Source organism: Schistocerca cancellata, chromosome 4, assembly GCF_023864275.1.
Source record: "Schistocerca cancellata isolate TAMUIC-IGC-003103 chromosome 4, iqSchCanc2.1, whole genome shotgun sequence".
NCBI lineage: Eukaryota > Metazoa > Arthropoda > Insecta > Orthoptera > Acrididae > Schistocerca > Schistocerca cancellata.
Genome location: NC_064629.1, coordinates 506859558 through 506875336, shown reverse-complemented (window position 1 = coordinate 506875336; position 15779 = coordinate 506859558). Strand labels below are relative to the sequence as shown.

The 15779-nt window shown below is 39.2% G+C and overlaps 1 protein-coding gene across 1 annotated transcript in view; it reads left to right on the top strand.

Moving 5' to 3' along the window:
- Positions 1 to 15779, top strand: part of LOC126184293 (Down syndrome cell adhesion molecule-like protein Dscam2) — a 595669-nt gene that overhangs the window by 556354 nt on the left and 23536 nt on the right. The window contains exon 26 of the mRNA XM_049926671.1: positions 11989 to 12141. Coding sequence (XP_049782628.1) covers positions 11989 to 12141 — 153 coding nt within the window. The remainder of the gene's footprint in view (positions 1 to 11988; positions 12142 to 15779) is intronic.

Here is a 15779-nt window from a genome sequence, read left to right as displayed (position 1 = left end):
AAGTGGATTATGAGTGTAGCAACCACAGAAGAAAAATTGAGATGATCCTGATCTACAGAGAATATAGAAGAAATGTTGAGGCTGCTGTTGCCTTGTGTGCCAAGCATTTTTCAGAGAAAGCTCATTCTTGTTCATTCTTTTACAAGTTTGTAAATGCCTTTATGTCTGAGTGCATCATACAGACTGGCAAAAGGAAATGAAGGCAACATGTTACAGGAGAAGCTAATGAACTAATTGTACTCATGACATTGCACCTCAACCCACAGATAAATTCCTGGCAATTACACTGTATTGTGTCATTATACATTATCATCCATGCCACGTGTCAATGCATCAAGAACTTCTTAGTACTAATTCCCATAGTATTTTGTGAATGGGCATGTCAACAAATGCAAATAATCCACCCATTCTTTCCCAAGGTACTATTTTTCAGTGAGTCTACATTCATAAACCATGGTAGAATTAACTAGCATAACATACATTACTGGAATGTATGCAATCCCCACTGGTAACAGCAAGCTGATCGTCAATGTCCCTTGGTCAGTTAATGTATGGTGTGGCACTAATAACAGGTCCATATTTTATTGATGGCACATTGAACAGATACAAATAGAAAACATTTTTTGAACAGGAACTACTGGTACTACTACACAATGTTGGCCTGGATGTTCAACAGTGTATGTAGTTTCCACATGACTTTTGCCCACCACATGATGCAATTGAGGTAAGGGAGGAATTAGACCATGTTTACACTGGTTCATTGTGTCATCAGAGGTGGCCCTATTAATTGGCCCACTAGGTCACCAGATTTGACATCACCAAATTATTTTTGTGTTTGTTGTCCTCGACAGTGAGTATTCATCAGGGTATTGTCAGGAGTGCCCAGGGAAGTGTGATAGGACCACTGTTGTTCTCTATACACATAAATGATTTGGTGGACAGGATGGGCAGCAATCTGCGAGTTGTTTGCTGGTGATGCTGTGGTGTATGGTAAGGTCTCGAAACTGAGTGACTGTAGGAGAATACCAGATGTTGTAAACAAAATTTCTACTTGGTGTGAAGAATGGCAGCTTGCCCTAAATGTGGAAAAATGTAAGTTTATGTGGATGAGTAGGAAGATCAAACTTGTAATGTTTGGATACAATATTAGTAGTACATTGCTCAACACAGTCAAGTCATTTAAATATCTGGGCATAATGTTTGAAGTGGAACAAGCCTGTGAGTGCTGGTAGGGGAGGCAAATGGTCGACTTCGGTTTATTGGGAGACTTTTAGGCAAGACTGTTTCACATGTTAAGGAGACTGCATATAGGACGGTGGTGTGACCTATTCTTGAGTACTGCTCAAGTGTTTGGGATCTGTACCAGGTCAGACTGAAGAAGACATCAAAGCAATTCAGAGGTGGGCTGATAGATTTGTTGTTGTAGGTTCAAACAACATGTGAGTGTTACAGAGGTGTTTCAGGAACTCAAATGGGAATTCCTGGAGGGAAGGCGACGTTCTTTTTGAGAAACACTATTGAGAAAATTTAGGGAACTGGCATTTGAAGCTGACTGCCAAATTATTCTACTTCTGCCATCATACATTGCACTTACGGACCAAGAACATAAGAAATGAGAAATTAGGACTCATGCAGAGGCATATAGATAGCCATTTTTCCCTGACTCTATTTGCAAGTGGAACAGGAAAGAAAATGACAACTAGTGGTACAGGGTACCCTTGATCATACACTGTACAGTGGCTTGCGAAGTATCTGTGTAGATGTAGATAAGGTGTACCAACAAGTGCCAACCGGCTGTGAAGGTTGCAGATATGCTTCTGTCCTGTGTATGGTCATTTGAAAAGTAGATCACTAAGCTTATTGAAGTTGGTGGTACTACATGTGAACACTTACTCTAATGGGAAAAGTAGAGTAGCATTCACCTCAAGCCATGGCCACAGTGGCACACTGAGTAGTCACCTGTTCAATATGTTGTAGTAATACAACATTGCAAATGTGATTTCCAATTACAAGTTGTGAAATACTAGCCTGTGCTATCCTCACAGCATGGAAGTGGGGTCTCACATGGCATTGAATATTCAAGCGACATTGAGTAGCATGTTATAAATTATGATTGTGTTCCCATTTCTATTACTCTGTTTACAGTGCCATCTGTGGTAAAATGAAGAAAATTCTTCAGGTAAAACATATGTAGATTTTGCAGTAGAATTGTAATCTACAATGCTGGTTCCCTTTGAAGATTTCAAAGCTGGCCCCAGCCACCGACACATGGGGTGGTGTGGAGGGTTGAATGTGCTATCATTGGATGTCCCCCTCTGAGACAAACAAATTGGAATTATAACTTTTTTTGATTTGATGTGTACTTTTTGAGCTATTTTGATGTTTTCAGTCAAAATAAATACCCTATATACACTAAAGGTTGTTGAAATTACAACACCAGGAATGATGGATATGACTGAAATAGATGTTATACCATCAATCAAGTACAGACCATGCCAGGTGAATGTGCAGGCCAAGGAAGCAATGATACACATCATTCTTTGAAGAAAGTGTGGGACCCCAACCTCCTCCCTCTCCACCCCCCCTCCACTCCCGCCTCCCTGCCCCTCCCCCCCTTTTCACACACATACGCACATGGTTGGATGTTGTCCCACAGAAGTATGCCTCGAAAGCCTCCAAGATGTAGCAGTTGCTGTTGAAATTATCCTTTAGGTGCAAAATCTAAGAATGTATGTTGTACTCAGTAGTGCTCCAAATAATCATACACCTATGCAAGCTTGTACATATAGAATCATTGTTTGAGGGAAGGTTGAAGAATAAATCAACTAGATACCTAAAAGTTTGTCACTCAGCTTTCCAGAAATTCGATTCACATGTCCATTGCAGCCTTGACAATGAACACCTCCAGTCGAAACTTAAACAGAAACAATCATTGATAGAAGGAGTATTCCACAAATATGAGTGCTCAGATGTCAAGTCAACATGTAGGACAAAGTGAGATGGTCTGTTAAAGATGTGCAGAAAAGGTGGCAGTCATTCCATGGTCACATTGCGTGATTTAGCCCCCATGCATTGCTGCATATACCCTCTTCAGTACTCTAGTGCCACACATGCATCAGTGTTATGGTACCTGTCCTATACAAGTAAAAATATCGTGGTATGACAAAAACAATTCATGGAGACTAATCGTGGTCTCAGTGGCCAGGACAATGGTCATGCGTGTATGAGTTGTGCTTGTGTGTATATATGTGTGTGTTGTCTACTTTAGAAAAAGGTCTTTTGGCCCAAAGGTCAACATGAATGACAGTCTTTTTGTTGTGTCTGTCTGTGACTCAACATCTCCTCCGTATGGTGAATGGCAATGTTTCCTTTTCATAATTTTGTCATTATTCCATCCTGAATTTCTCATTGTTTGCTTTTAGACTAATCATTTTGTCTCATTTCAACTTACTCTCATGTCAATATTGCACTATTTTATGTCATTTAGGCATACAGGCACTTACATTCACATATACATTGTGTTTCATCTGCTGAAAATACCTGTCCTTGGTTTAACACTGATTTTCCATAGAAGACATGGTGCTAATAGACCTACACATGTTGTTGGTACACTGTTCTTCACATCCTCCGTTTGGGCCAGTCTTCCTGTGGGTTGCAATTTTCACAAACATTAGTGCAAATTTATTACTTCATAATATCTCACCAATTCTACAACTAACTATAGTGTTCAACAAGTCTCATACAGTAGATATCACAATCTGTGTCCATAATCTAAAGTTTTGTTTTGTATATGCTATGAATAATTTACTTACTAATTGTCTGATAGTTTGTAGCTGTAAAGAAGCAACTCTAATTGCTTCAAATTTTATTCCTGTTGTACTTATTGCATTGACATTTGAGTTGTAACCATATCGGTCACAGCAGTAAGTGATATTTAATTAGCATAGAACAGGAACAGATGAGACCCAACATCATACCCTGTGGATATCAAAGAAAAATTGTTTTTTCAGTCAGATGAGTAATTGCTTAAATTTAATGTTAGACTTTCTCTTTATTTCCTATCTGTTGTGTATGAGCTGAACCATTGTGAAGCACTGTTCCTGATTCCACCAGTTAGTGATTTTTGACTAAGCAAGGAGTGATTCATTGAATTCAGTGCTTTTATTAGCTCACAGAATATTCATGTGACATTTTTAACATTATTTAATATGGAGCAAGTCTCTTGAATAAACTGACTTACAGAATTTACAGTGTTGTTTCCTTGCTGGAAGTCAAACTGGTTTTTAATAATCATGCCATTTATTCCAAGGATTACTCTTGCTGTAATATTTTTAAATATTTTAGAGAAGAGAGAAAGGGTAGTAATTCTTCTCATCTTCTGTTGACACCTTTTTGAATACAAAACTGTAGGGCCTACCTGTCTTTTGCACTACTACAGAAGGAAAAGTAATGCACAGTTTATAAACTTTGTTTATAACTGAAATCTTATTGCAACAATTTACAATACACCAATATGCAATGCTACCATAAACAGTATTGTTTCCTACTAAGGTTGGAGCTGACTGAAAACATGACAGTAATGTCTGATTTCTACTAAGCCTCCCACTCCCAGCAGGATTCCTGAGAAGTGACAAGTTATTACACATGTGTAATAATCTCAGAAGTTGCACCTTGTGGTGTAATGAGTAATAATATACGTGTAGACGAAATTATATTTCTCTGTAACTTTACTTCAATTATCACATGTCCACACATACTGTTTTCAAGTAGAAATGACTGCAAAAGAGGCCTTATTTTTAAAGTGAGTTATATTTAATATCGGAATCTATACTTTGATTTCTTCATTTCAAACATATCCATACAGAATATTAGTATATCCACAAATGCTAGATGATTTTGACCAATGATTAAAAACTGTGTGAGACTACAAGAAACTAATAATATCTAATGAAATATATCAAATCGTGTATATATTCCCTACCACAGGTCACATTATTCATACCACATTATACATCTCAGTAACAAACACACTTGATATTCACTACTAGATAGTGGTATTGATCTCCATGATGGCTACAGCTGAAGATGGCTGTCATGTGTGAACTGCAAATTAATTCTTGTGAAATAATTTACCATGAATCATGGAAGTGTGATTATTGGTTTGACTTGTTAGGGAACAAAAATAAACTGTACTCAGTTCATATTGTTGTATTGTTATTTAAGAATCATTGAGCAGTGACTGTATGGGCAGTGGACTTATAATCGGGCTTCACTCATCAGATTGCCAACATGGATGGTGGGGCATTTGGTGAAGGAGAGAATATTATTTCCCCTGATAACAATAGTGTCAGTGATCTCATGGTAAGTGCTATGCACTGTTTGAACAGTGACCTAAGTAATCATGTAGTTGAAGATGATTCAATTGGAAGAAAGTGACAAAGTACAAAGGAACAGGTCTCCCCCCACCACCACCACTACCACCACCACTATCAAGACAAGCACTGGAAACAAAACAGACTGTCGAAGCTCTCAGAGTCATAAAGTATTATACATATGACATGTGTCAAAAAAATGACAGGACACCCTCTAATCAATGGCATAATGAAATATTGGTCAGACACTAAAAATTTAACTATTTCTCTGGAAATAAAAGAAAGTCATTAATTATAAAATCTCTTGAATGGTTGATCTAGTACCTGTGGAAGTCGAACACGCGGCAGAACAAATGGACGTGGTTAGCCCATAGAGGGCTCCACCTCCGTGGCGGCTATTCCACGCAGCACCACCGCTAAGCCATGTGCAGACAGCAGCCAATAGCCGCTCCCTCCGGTTTCGTATATATGGACCTGCTCTGCCCTAGTCCAGCAGTCTGGTACTTGCTCTGGATTTTGTTTCTTTCTCGGCGGTACTGCGTTCTGGTCGTTGCTCGTTGTTGACATTGCCTGGCTCTGGTTCTGAGTGGATTTACATTTGGTGTTTGGTGTTGTGGTTTCCACAAGCCTCCGTTGTTTATCTCTTCCGTGTTGTGTCGCTCATAGTCGGTCGTGGTCAGTTGTTGTCAGTTGTCGTTGGTCTGTCATCCAACTCATACTGTGTATACCCGGTGGTGTGTGATCCACCAGCGGCAGCAGCCCCGCCTGGCGGCTCCGATCCGCAGCCCAAGGCATTCCCACTGTTAGTTGTGGTTACTACAGTTGATCTGGTATGAAAATAAAATACAGGAATAAATGTCATACCTGAATTCCGAGCCCCCTATAACTACTGAGAAGAAAATAAACTAATCTTTGAAAATATTGTACAATACAAAGATTCTTCAAATTTGAAGACTGCAATCAGCATTTTGCTCAATATTATTTTCCAGGATTTGATAAAGATTTATATGGGTATCTCCAAGACCATGTCTGACTTAACTATCTAGAGACTCTATGTATATTATTACTATTATTATTCTTTCTTTTTTTCTTTTCTCAGACGTTATGTCTGGTCAAAAATGGAAAGTGACACAGACCTTAATCAAACGTGACTTCCTTTTAACTGTACCGTATATGTTATATTGCATTTAGGAACTTTCGGCTAATTGAACATGTATCAATAATTACGGATTTCTGTAGTTGTATGTATAAGTTTGGATGTAGCTGTATTGCATTGATGTACTGGTGGATATTGTGTGGTATGACTCCTGTAGTTGATAGTATAATTGGTATAATGTCAACTTTTTCCTGATGCCACATGTCCTTGACTTCCTCAGCCAGTTGGATGTATTTTTCACTTTTTTCTCCTGTTTTCTTTTGTATATTTGTTGTATTGGGTGTGGATATTTCAATTAGTTGTGTTAATTTCTTCTTTTTATTGGTGAGTATGATGTCAGGTTTGTTATGTGGTGTTGTTTTATCTGTTATAATGGTTCTGTTCCAGTATAATTTGTATTCATCATTCTCCAGTACATTTTGTTGTGCATACTTGTATGTGGGAACATGTTGTTTTATAAGTTTATGTTGTAAGGCAAGTTGTTGATGTATTATTTTTGCTACATTGTCATGTCTTCTGAGGTATTCTGTATTTGCTAGTATTGTACACCTGCTTGTGATGTGATCTACTGTTTCTATTTGTTGTTTGCGAAGTCTGCATTTATCTGTTGTGGTATTGGAATCTTTAATAATATGCTTGCTGTAATATCTGGTGTTTATTGTTTGATCCTGTACTGCAATCATGAATCCTTCCATCTCACTGTATATATTGCCTTTTCTTAGCCATGTGTTCTATGCGTCTTGATCGATGTGTGGCTGTGTTAGATGATACAGGTGCTTGCTATGTAGTGTTTTCTTTATCCAATTTACTTTCTTCGTATCTGTTGATGTTATGTGATCTAGAGGGTTGTAGAAGTGGTTATGAAATTGCAGTGGTGTAGCCGATGTATTTATATGAGTGATTCCTTTGTATTTTGCTAGTTTCTGCTCATTCTAGAAAGAATTTTCTTAAATTGTCTACCTGTCCATAATGTAGGTTTTTTATGTCGATAAGTCCCCTTCCTCCTTCCTTTCCGCTTAATGTGAATCTTTCTGTTGCTGAATGTTTGTGATGTATTCTATATACACTCCTGGAAATTGAAATAAGAACACCATGAATTCATTGTCCCAGGAAGGGGAAACTTTATTGACACATTCCTGGGGTCAGATACATCACATGATCACACTGACAGAACCACAGGCACATAGACACAGGCAACAGAGCATGCACAATGTCGGCACTAGTACAGTGTATATCCACCTTTCGCAGCAATGCAGGCTGCTATTCTCCCATGGAGACGATCGTAGAGATGCTGGATGTAGTCCTGTGGAACGGCTTGCCATGCCATTTCCACCTGGCGCCTCAGTTGGACCAGCGTTCGTGCTGGACGTGCAGACCGCGTGAGACGACGCTTCACCCAGTCCCAAACATGCTCAATGGGGGACAGATCTGGAGATCTTGCTGGCCAGGGTAGTTGACTTACACCTTCTAGAGCACGTTGGGTGGCACGGGATACATGCGGACGTGCATTGTCCTGTTGGAACAGCAAGTTCCCTTGCCGGTCTAGGAATGGTAGAACGATGGGTTCGATGACGGTTTGGATGTACCGTGCACTATTCAGTGTCCCCTCGACGATCACCAGTGGTGTACGGCCAGTGTAGGAGATTGCTCCCCACACCATGATGCTGGGTGTTGGCCCTGTGTGCCTCGGTCGTATGCAGTCCTGATTGTGGTGCTCACCTGCACGGCACCAAACACGCATACGACCATCATTGGCACCAAGGCAGAAGCGACTCTCATCGCTGAAGACGACATGTCTCCATTCGTCCCTCCATTCACGCCTGTCGCGACACCACTGGAGGCGGGCTGCACGATGTTGGGGCGTGAGCGGAAGACGGCCTAACGGTGTGCGGGACCGTAGCCCAGCTTCAATGGAGACGGTTGCGAATGGTCCTCGCCGATACCCCAGGAGCAACAGTGTCCCTAATTTGCTGGGAAGTGGCGGTGCGGTCCCCTACGGCACTGCGTAGGATCCTACGGTCTTGGCGTGCATCCGTGCGTCGCTGCGGTCCGGTCCCAGGTCGACGGGCACGTGCACCTTCCGCCGACCACTGGCGACAACATCGATGTACTGTGGAGACCTCACGCCCCACGTGTTGAGCAATTCGGCGGTACGTCCACCCGGCCTCCCGCATGCCCACTATACGCCCTCGCTCAAAGTCCGTCAACTGCACATACGGTTCACGTCCACGCTGTCGCGGCATGCTACCAGTGTTAAAGACTGCGATGGAGCTCCATATGCCACGGCAAACTGGCTGACACTGACGGCGGCGGTGCACAAATGCTGTGCAGCTAGCGCCATTCGACGGCCAACACCGTGGTTCCTGGTGTGTCCGCTGTGCCGTGCGTGTGATCACTGCTTGTACAGCCGTCTCGCAGTGTCCGGAGCAAGTATGGTGGGTCTGACACACCGGTGTCAATGTGTTCTTTTTTCCATTTCCAGGAGTGTATGTGGCATTGTGATTGTGTAAGTGTATTGAGTGCTTCTAGGTCTGTGTTACACCATTTCACTACTCCAAATGAGTAGGTCAATATTGGTATAGCATAAGTATTTATAGCTTTTGTCTTGTTTCTTGCTGTCAATTCTGTTTTCAGTATTTTTGTTAGTCTTTGTCTATTCTTTTAGTTCTTCTTTAATATTTGTATTATATATTCCTATTTTTTGTCTGTACCCTAGATATTTATAGGCATCTGTTTTTTCCATCGCTTCTGTGCAGTCGCTGTGGTTATCCAATATGTAATCTTCTTGTTTAGTGTGTTTTCCCTTGACTATGCTATTTTTCTTACATTTGTCTGTTCCAAAAGCCATATTTATATCATTGCTGAATACTTCTGTTATCTTTAGTAATTGATTGATTTGTTGCTGCCAGTAGTTTTAGATCATCCATGTATAGCAAATGTGTGATTTTGTGTGGGTATGTTCCAGTAATATTGTATCCATAATTTGTATTATTTAGCATGTTGGATAGTGGGTTCAGAGCAAGGCAGAACCAGAAAGGACTTAATGAGTCTCCTTGGTATATTCCATGCTTAATCTGTATTGGCCGTGATGTGATATTTGAATTTGTTTGGATATTAAGTGTGTTTTTCCAATTTTTCATTACTATGTTTAGGAACTGTATCAATTTAGGATCTGCCTTGTATATTTCCAATATTTGTAGTAACCATGAGTGGGGTACACTATCAAAAGCTTTTTGGTAATCAATGTATGCGTAGTGTAGCGACCTTTGTTTAGTTTTAGCTCGATATGTCACCTCTGCATCCATTATCAGTTGCTCTTTACATCCTCGTGCTCCTTTGCAACAGCCTTTTTGTTCTTCATTTATAATTTTTTTCTGTGTTGTATGTGTCATTACTTTCTGTGTAATGACTGAAGTTAATGTTTTGTATATTGTTGGTAGGCATGTTATGGGGCGATATTTTGCTGGGTTTGCTGTGTCTGCTTGATCTTTAGGTTTCAGATAAGTTATTCCATGTGTAAGTGTATCAGGAAATGTGTATGGGTCTGCAATGTAACTATTGAATAACTTAGTTAGATGTTGAGGTGAACTTCTTTGGCCAGAAATTTGCTATTTTATCTTTTCCAGGGGCTTTCCAATTGTTAGTAGAATTAATTGCTGGGGTGACTTCATGTTGCAAAATTATCACTTCAGGCATTTGTGGTATCATCTTGTATGTGTCTGTTTCTGCTTGTATCCACCGTGCATGCCTGTTATGTTGTACCGGGTTTGACCATATGTTGCTCCAGAAGTGTTCCATGTCTGTTATGTTTGGTGGATTGTCTATTTTAATGTGTGTGTTATATATTGTCTGGTAAAATTTCTTTTGGTTTGTGTTGAATGTTTGGTTTTGTTTCCTTCTATTTTCACTTTTTCTGTATCTTCTAAGTCGTTTGGCCAATGCTTGTAATTTCTGCTTCTTTTCATCTAATTGCTCTATCGCTTCTTGTTGTGAGATTTTACCTAGCCTTTTTCGTTTTTTGTCTGATATTTCATTTATTGTAAATTGTGTTAGCTATCCGATGTCTTTTCTCAGTTTTTCTATTCTGATCTGTAGCCTGTGTTGCCATGCTGGTTTTGTGGGTTTCTTCTGTGTGTTGGTTGGTTCTGATCTCTGCCTAGTGTAGTGAGTGCTCCTATATAAACCAGTAGTTGTGACTCTTCCATAGTTGTGTATTCATTTATTTTATTGTGACTGATTGTGTTGATAGTTTTTATTGTTGTTTCGACTTGGGGGTTATTTGGCGGTCCATGCAAGAATGGTCTAATGTCTGTGTTTGTGTATTTGTATTCTATATATGTCAGCTGAAATTTTTCTTCTATATCTAACATGTGTGTCACTTCGTGTTCTATTTGTGCTTGTTCTGGTGGCTGTCTTAAGATTTTGTTTTCCTCTGATTGTTTAATTGATGTGTGTTGTTCTTTGTTTGTTTGCTCGGGGATGTTTGAGTCCATTACTGTATTTTCTTCTTCTTCTGATTGCACATTATTTTGTTCCAGTATTTGTTGTACTTGTTGTTTGATGTTTTCTAATTCTGACTGGGGTATCCTGTTATTTTTTATTGTTACACGGATCTGATCAGCTAGACACTGTTCTGTTAAAAATTTTAATTCCGGGTATCTGGTAATAGATGTTGTGTATACTTGTGATCTGAATCCAGTTGTGTTGGTTCCTAGGTTTGTTGCTTGGTAATAACAGAACATGAGGTGTCGATTAACTTCATCTGACCATCTCATCCTCTGCCTTTGTTTTCCTTCTAGGGTGGTTGCAGGAAGCATATCCTGCAAAACACCTCTATTTGGATTTAAATCATTTTCCAGTTGGCTAGCAGTGTCGTTACCATTGTGGGAGGGCATAGGGTTCAAGCATCATCCCCGACCATGATGGCACTTGTCCGAGGCTTCTTTAGTTCTGTCCTGAACCAACTAATCACACTAAAAGGGGGGTTAGCCCTATTAGTGGTTTGTTCTTTTCATCGCCTTTTATGACTGGCAGAACATACCGAAGGCCTATTCTTTTCCCAGGCATCCATGGGGTCTATTATTATTATATTTATTATTATTATTATTGTGGTATACTCAATTTATGACTAGTTTATAGTGGGAACAGGTATTAGTTATTTATTAATAACCTATTTTTTTTGTAAATAACCATTCACAAAGTATTTAGTAGAATAACCATTAATTAAGAACCTTTGTAAATGTGGCGGATGGCTGCATGGCAGTGGCCTAATATCAATTTTTTAAAAAAAGGGCTACATACTCTTTGTTAAATTTTATTTGTCATATATCCTCACAGAGGTCATCTCTTTCAGATTGCCCCCATTGTTGATAACCCTCTTGTATCTGACAGATTTTTATGGCTTACCCTTTTTAAAATTTTAGCTGCTAATCCTTCTGTGCTTTTATATATTTTTTCCAGAAGCAAGGGAGCATTCAGAACCAGAAACTTCCATTCCTGAAATTCAAACCACTGTTGCACAAGATAATAAACACAACATAGCTCGAAGAGAACAGTATTATGCAACAGTTCGCAAGTTACCTCCATCCCCTGCAGGACTTGAATGCATTCCAGGTAAAACTGTTGTCCATTTGTAACTAGCATTTAATACTTTCTGTCACATTTATTTTTGTACCAGTTTGTGTGATATGGTTTGCATAGCATAGTCAGTTATTCATTCATTTTAACATTTTATTCTGTACAATGTATTATGAAGGAGAACCTTCTGGAATGTGAAGTGAATGGAAATATATAACTGCAGATAAAACCAGTTGTTACAAACTCAAGTTTTACGTTATGTGAATATCTGACATCAAAATTAGTCTGTTTATGGTGTTAATTCAAAGCTCTACTTAGACCCTATGCACTTTACATATAATTCCAACTGGTGCCAATAAACATGTAATTCAGCAAGGAACCCATTAATTCAAAAATAGATACTATTTTATGATTTATACCAGTTGATCCAACTCAGCTCCTCCACATTTATTTGTGTGTGCTGGCGCTCATAAATGATAAACAGTTAATTGTGTACTATAACAATGTTTTTTTTTTTATTTACTACATTCATGGCTTCTACAATTTCTAACAAGGATTAGCAGAGCTAGAATAGAACTAGTCAGTAAATTTTGCAGTAGTAATGGCTAATGATAAAAGTTTGTAATTTTCAAACAATGGAAAATTCAGGATGGAATGTAACAGGTAAACCTGTTGTCTATTTGTAACTAGCATTTAATACTTTCTGCCACATTTATTTTTGTAACACTTTGTGTGATATGATTTGCATAACATAATCAGTTATTTGTGGTTGTGAGACTGCAGTCGTATGTGTGTGTGTGTGTGTGTGTGTGTGTGTGTGTGTGTGTGTGTGTGTGTGTGTGTGTGTGCATGCGTGTGTGCAAGAGAGAGACAGAGAGAGACTCTGTTGTGTATTGTTGACAAAGCTGTGTGTGTGTGTGGTGTGTGTAAAAGAGAGACAGAGAGAGAGAGACAGATTCTGTTGTCTGTTGTTGACAAAGCCCTTTATGGCTGAAAGCTTTATTTGTGACAGTATTTTTGTTGTGCCTGTCTGTGACTCAGCATCTCCACTATATGGTGAGTAGCAACCTTTCAAGTTTGTAACTTTGTTTCTGATCTCCCTCTTTTTCGCCAAAGGTTTACAAACTCTCTGTCATGTTCCTATGTAAATTGTAAGGGTTGCCCAGAAAGCAATGCACTGCATTTTTCCTCCAATTGTTTATTGAGTGTAATGAGAATTACACACATGAAGAAATGGTGTTTTATCTACACATCCTATTTTTCCGAATAATCTTCATCCTGTTCTATGGCCTTCCTCCAGCATGAAACAAGGGTGTGCATGTGCTTGTCCTGGTGGTGGAGCAAGTGTTTCACTGTGTGAATCATCTCCTCATCACCCTAAAAATGTCTTCCACAAATGGCATCCTTTGATGGTCCAAACAAGTGGAAGTCTGAGGGGGTTAGGTTGGGTGTGACAGTCATGGGTAGTCTCCCTAACTGCTGCAAATCGTGGAGCTCCACCAAAACTGCCTTCTGATGACCTCACCCTCTGTGCCAAGTGACTAACTATACTTCTGTCAACACCAGATCCTGCATAGACTTTGCACGAGTTTATGAATATTCCCCACAGTTTCTTTCTCTGCAGTGAGAAATTCAATGATGGCATGTTGCTTGTAATGTACATCACCTACAGACATTATTTTGAATCTGTCCTGCAGCTACACTATCTGTCGTAACTTACAGAAACTTGGTACGCTCATTAAGGGACTTCAAATAATACATATATGTAATGTTTTACATTTGTAGCAATAGTTTTCGGTTAAGAAAAAAAAAGCAGTGCCTTAAGTTCTGGGCAATTCTAATATATACCCCAAGGCTATGCAGCTAGTCTAGACTTGGTCCTTTGCACTTAATATCACTTTAAATGCTTTAAGTGCTTATTGTATGCAAAATACATGAAGTTTTACAATGGTACAAAGCCCATGTTAAGCTGTGGGTCTTCACATAATTGACTGGATGGCCAAATTTACAGTTCAGATATAAGTCAGAGGATCATGATAGTAAATTACTGTGATTGTTAAAACAGAGCTTTAGGTTGATAACTAATTTAATACCTATATTTGGGCAAACTAGCACCAAACTGAAGAATCAAACTCTAAGTGAAACACATTTTTATAACATAATGTCATGGCTACAGACACTGATAAGCCAAAAACTTTATGACCCTCTACTTCAAAGGAAGTTGCTCCATCTTTTGTACATCATACAGCAGCAGTTTAGCATGGCACAGATCTGATGTCATTGATAGTTGTTAGGAGGTATGTGGTATCAGACGTTTATGCATAGATCGTGTAGTTACTGTCAATTACAGTCTGGCAGTTTGTAGGTGATGAGATGGTGTCCAACAGCATTCTAGATGTGTTCCATTGAGTTCAGGTTAGTTGAATTTGGAGACCAAGACATCAATGTGAGTTCACCGTCATTCATCAAACCACTAGAGCAAGACACAGAACATGTGATACAGACATATATCCTGCTGGAATATGCCATTGCCATTGGGGAAGATCTCAGGTATGAAGTACATGAAATATATTTGCAGTTGCAAATATTGACAAGCACCAGTTATATAATGGAATGATGACAATGGAAATTCAGGACATAAACTTATATTTTCCACTTTTTGTGAGTGGTTATCTTACCATTACACTATATGAGCATGTTCCAAGGTCAGACCAGACTTTCATATGTCATAAACCATGTATCTACAACCTACACTCATACATTCATTATGCATATTCCTGTACAGAGGAAACATTTTAAATGAAAGTCACTTGCCAATGGTGAGCCAACACATGCATGCATGCATTAAATTTTAATTCTGAACAACACAGACACTCAGACACTGCAATACTGTATCAATTCACTGACACTGGGTAAGCGAATTCCAATTAAAATATCTTCCCTGAACAGGAATATACATAATGGATGTACAGCTGCAGGTTGTAGAAACATGGTTGATGACATGTGGAAGTTTGGGTCTGACCATGGAGCATGGTGAGATATCTAATGATAAGGCAACTGCTCATGATAAGTGGGAAATCTGAGTTAGATTGCTGGAATGACACAAATTTTCATTGTCATTTTTCCACTATACAGCTGATAGTCGTCCATATTCTCAACTGTGAATACATTTCATGTATTCCATAATGGCAGTAGTCAGTGTCTGTTGCTTTGGACATGGTTGCATGTCCAAAGGAACATTGCATCATAATCCTGAACAACATAGGCCCTGCAATATTGTATCAAATATGAAGGTATACAGGTGGCCCCAGTTATGTTCATGTTGCCTATAGCTGTCATGGTGCTTTCGATTACTACTACAGGTCTCATGGAAATCCAGGTGAAAGTGTTGCATAGTATGATATTGTCCCAATTAGCCTGTGTCTTTGACAGAACAAATGTTATGAACATCTGATTATCTGAATGATGGTGTATCCAGAAATCATCATTGACCTGGTGTAAAGAGAAATATGACTCATCTGACCAGACCAATCTCGGTTAACCCTCGTGCACTGTAAATTGTAAGTGGTTACATTGTTGGGTCATAATTGTGCCTGCACCAGCATTGTACTCTATCATCAGGTCTGCCACCTATTGTGCTTTACAGACCAGATAAGCTTCTGATCTCCACATTC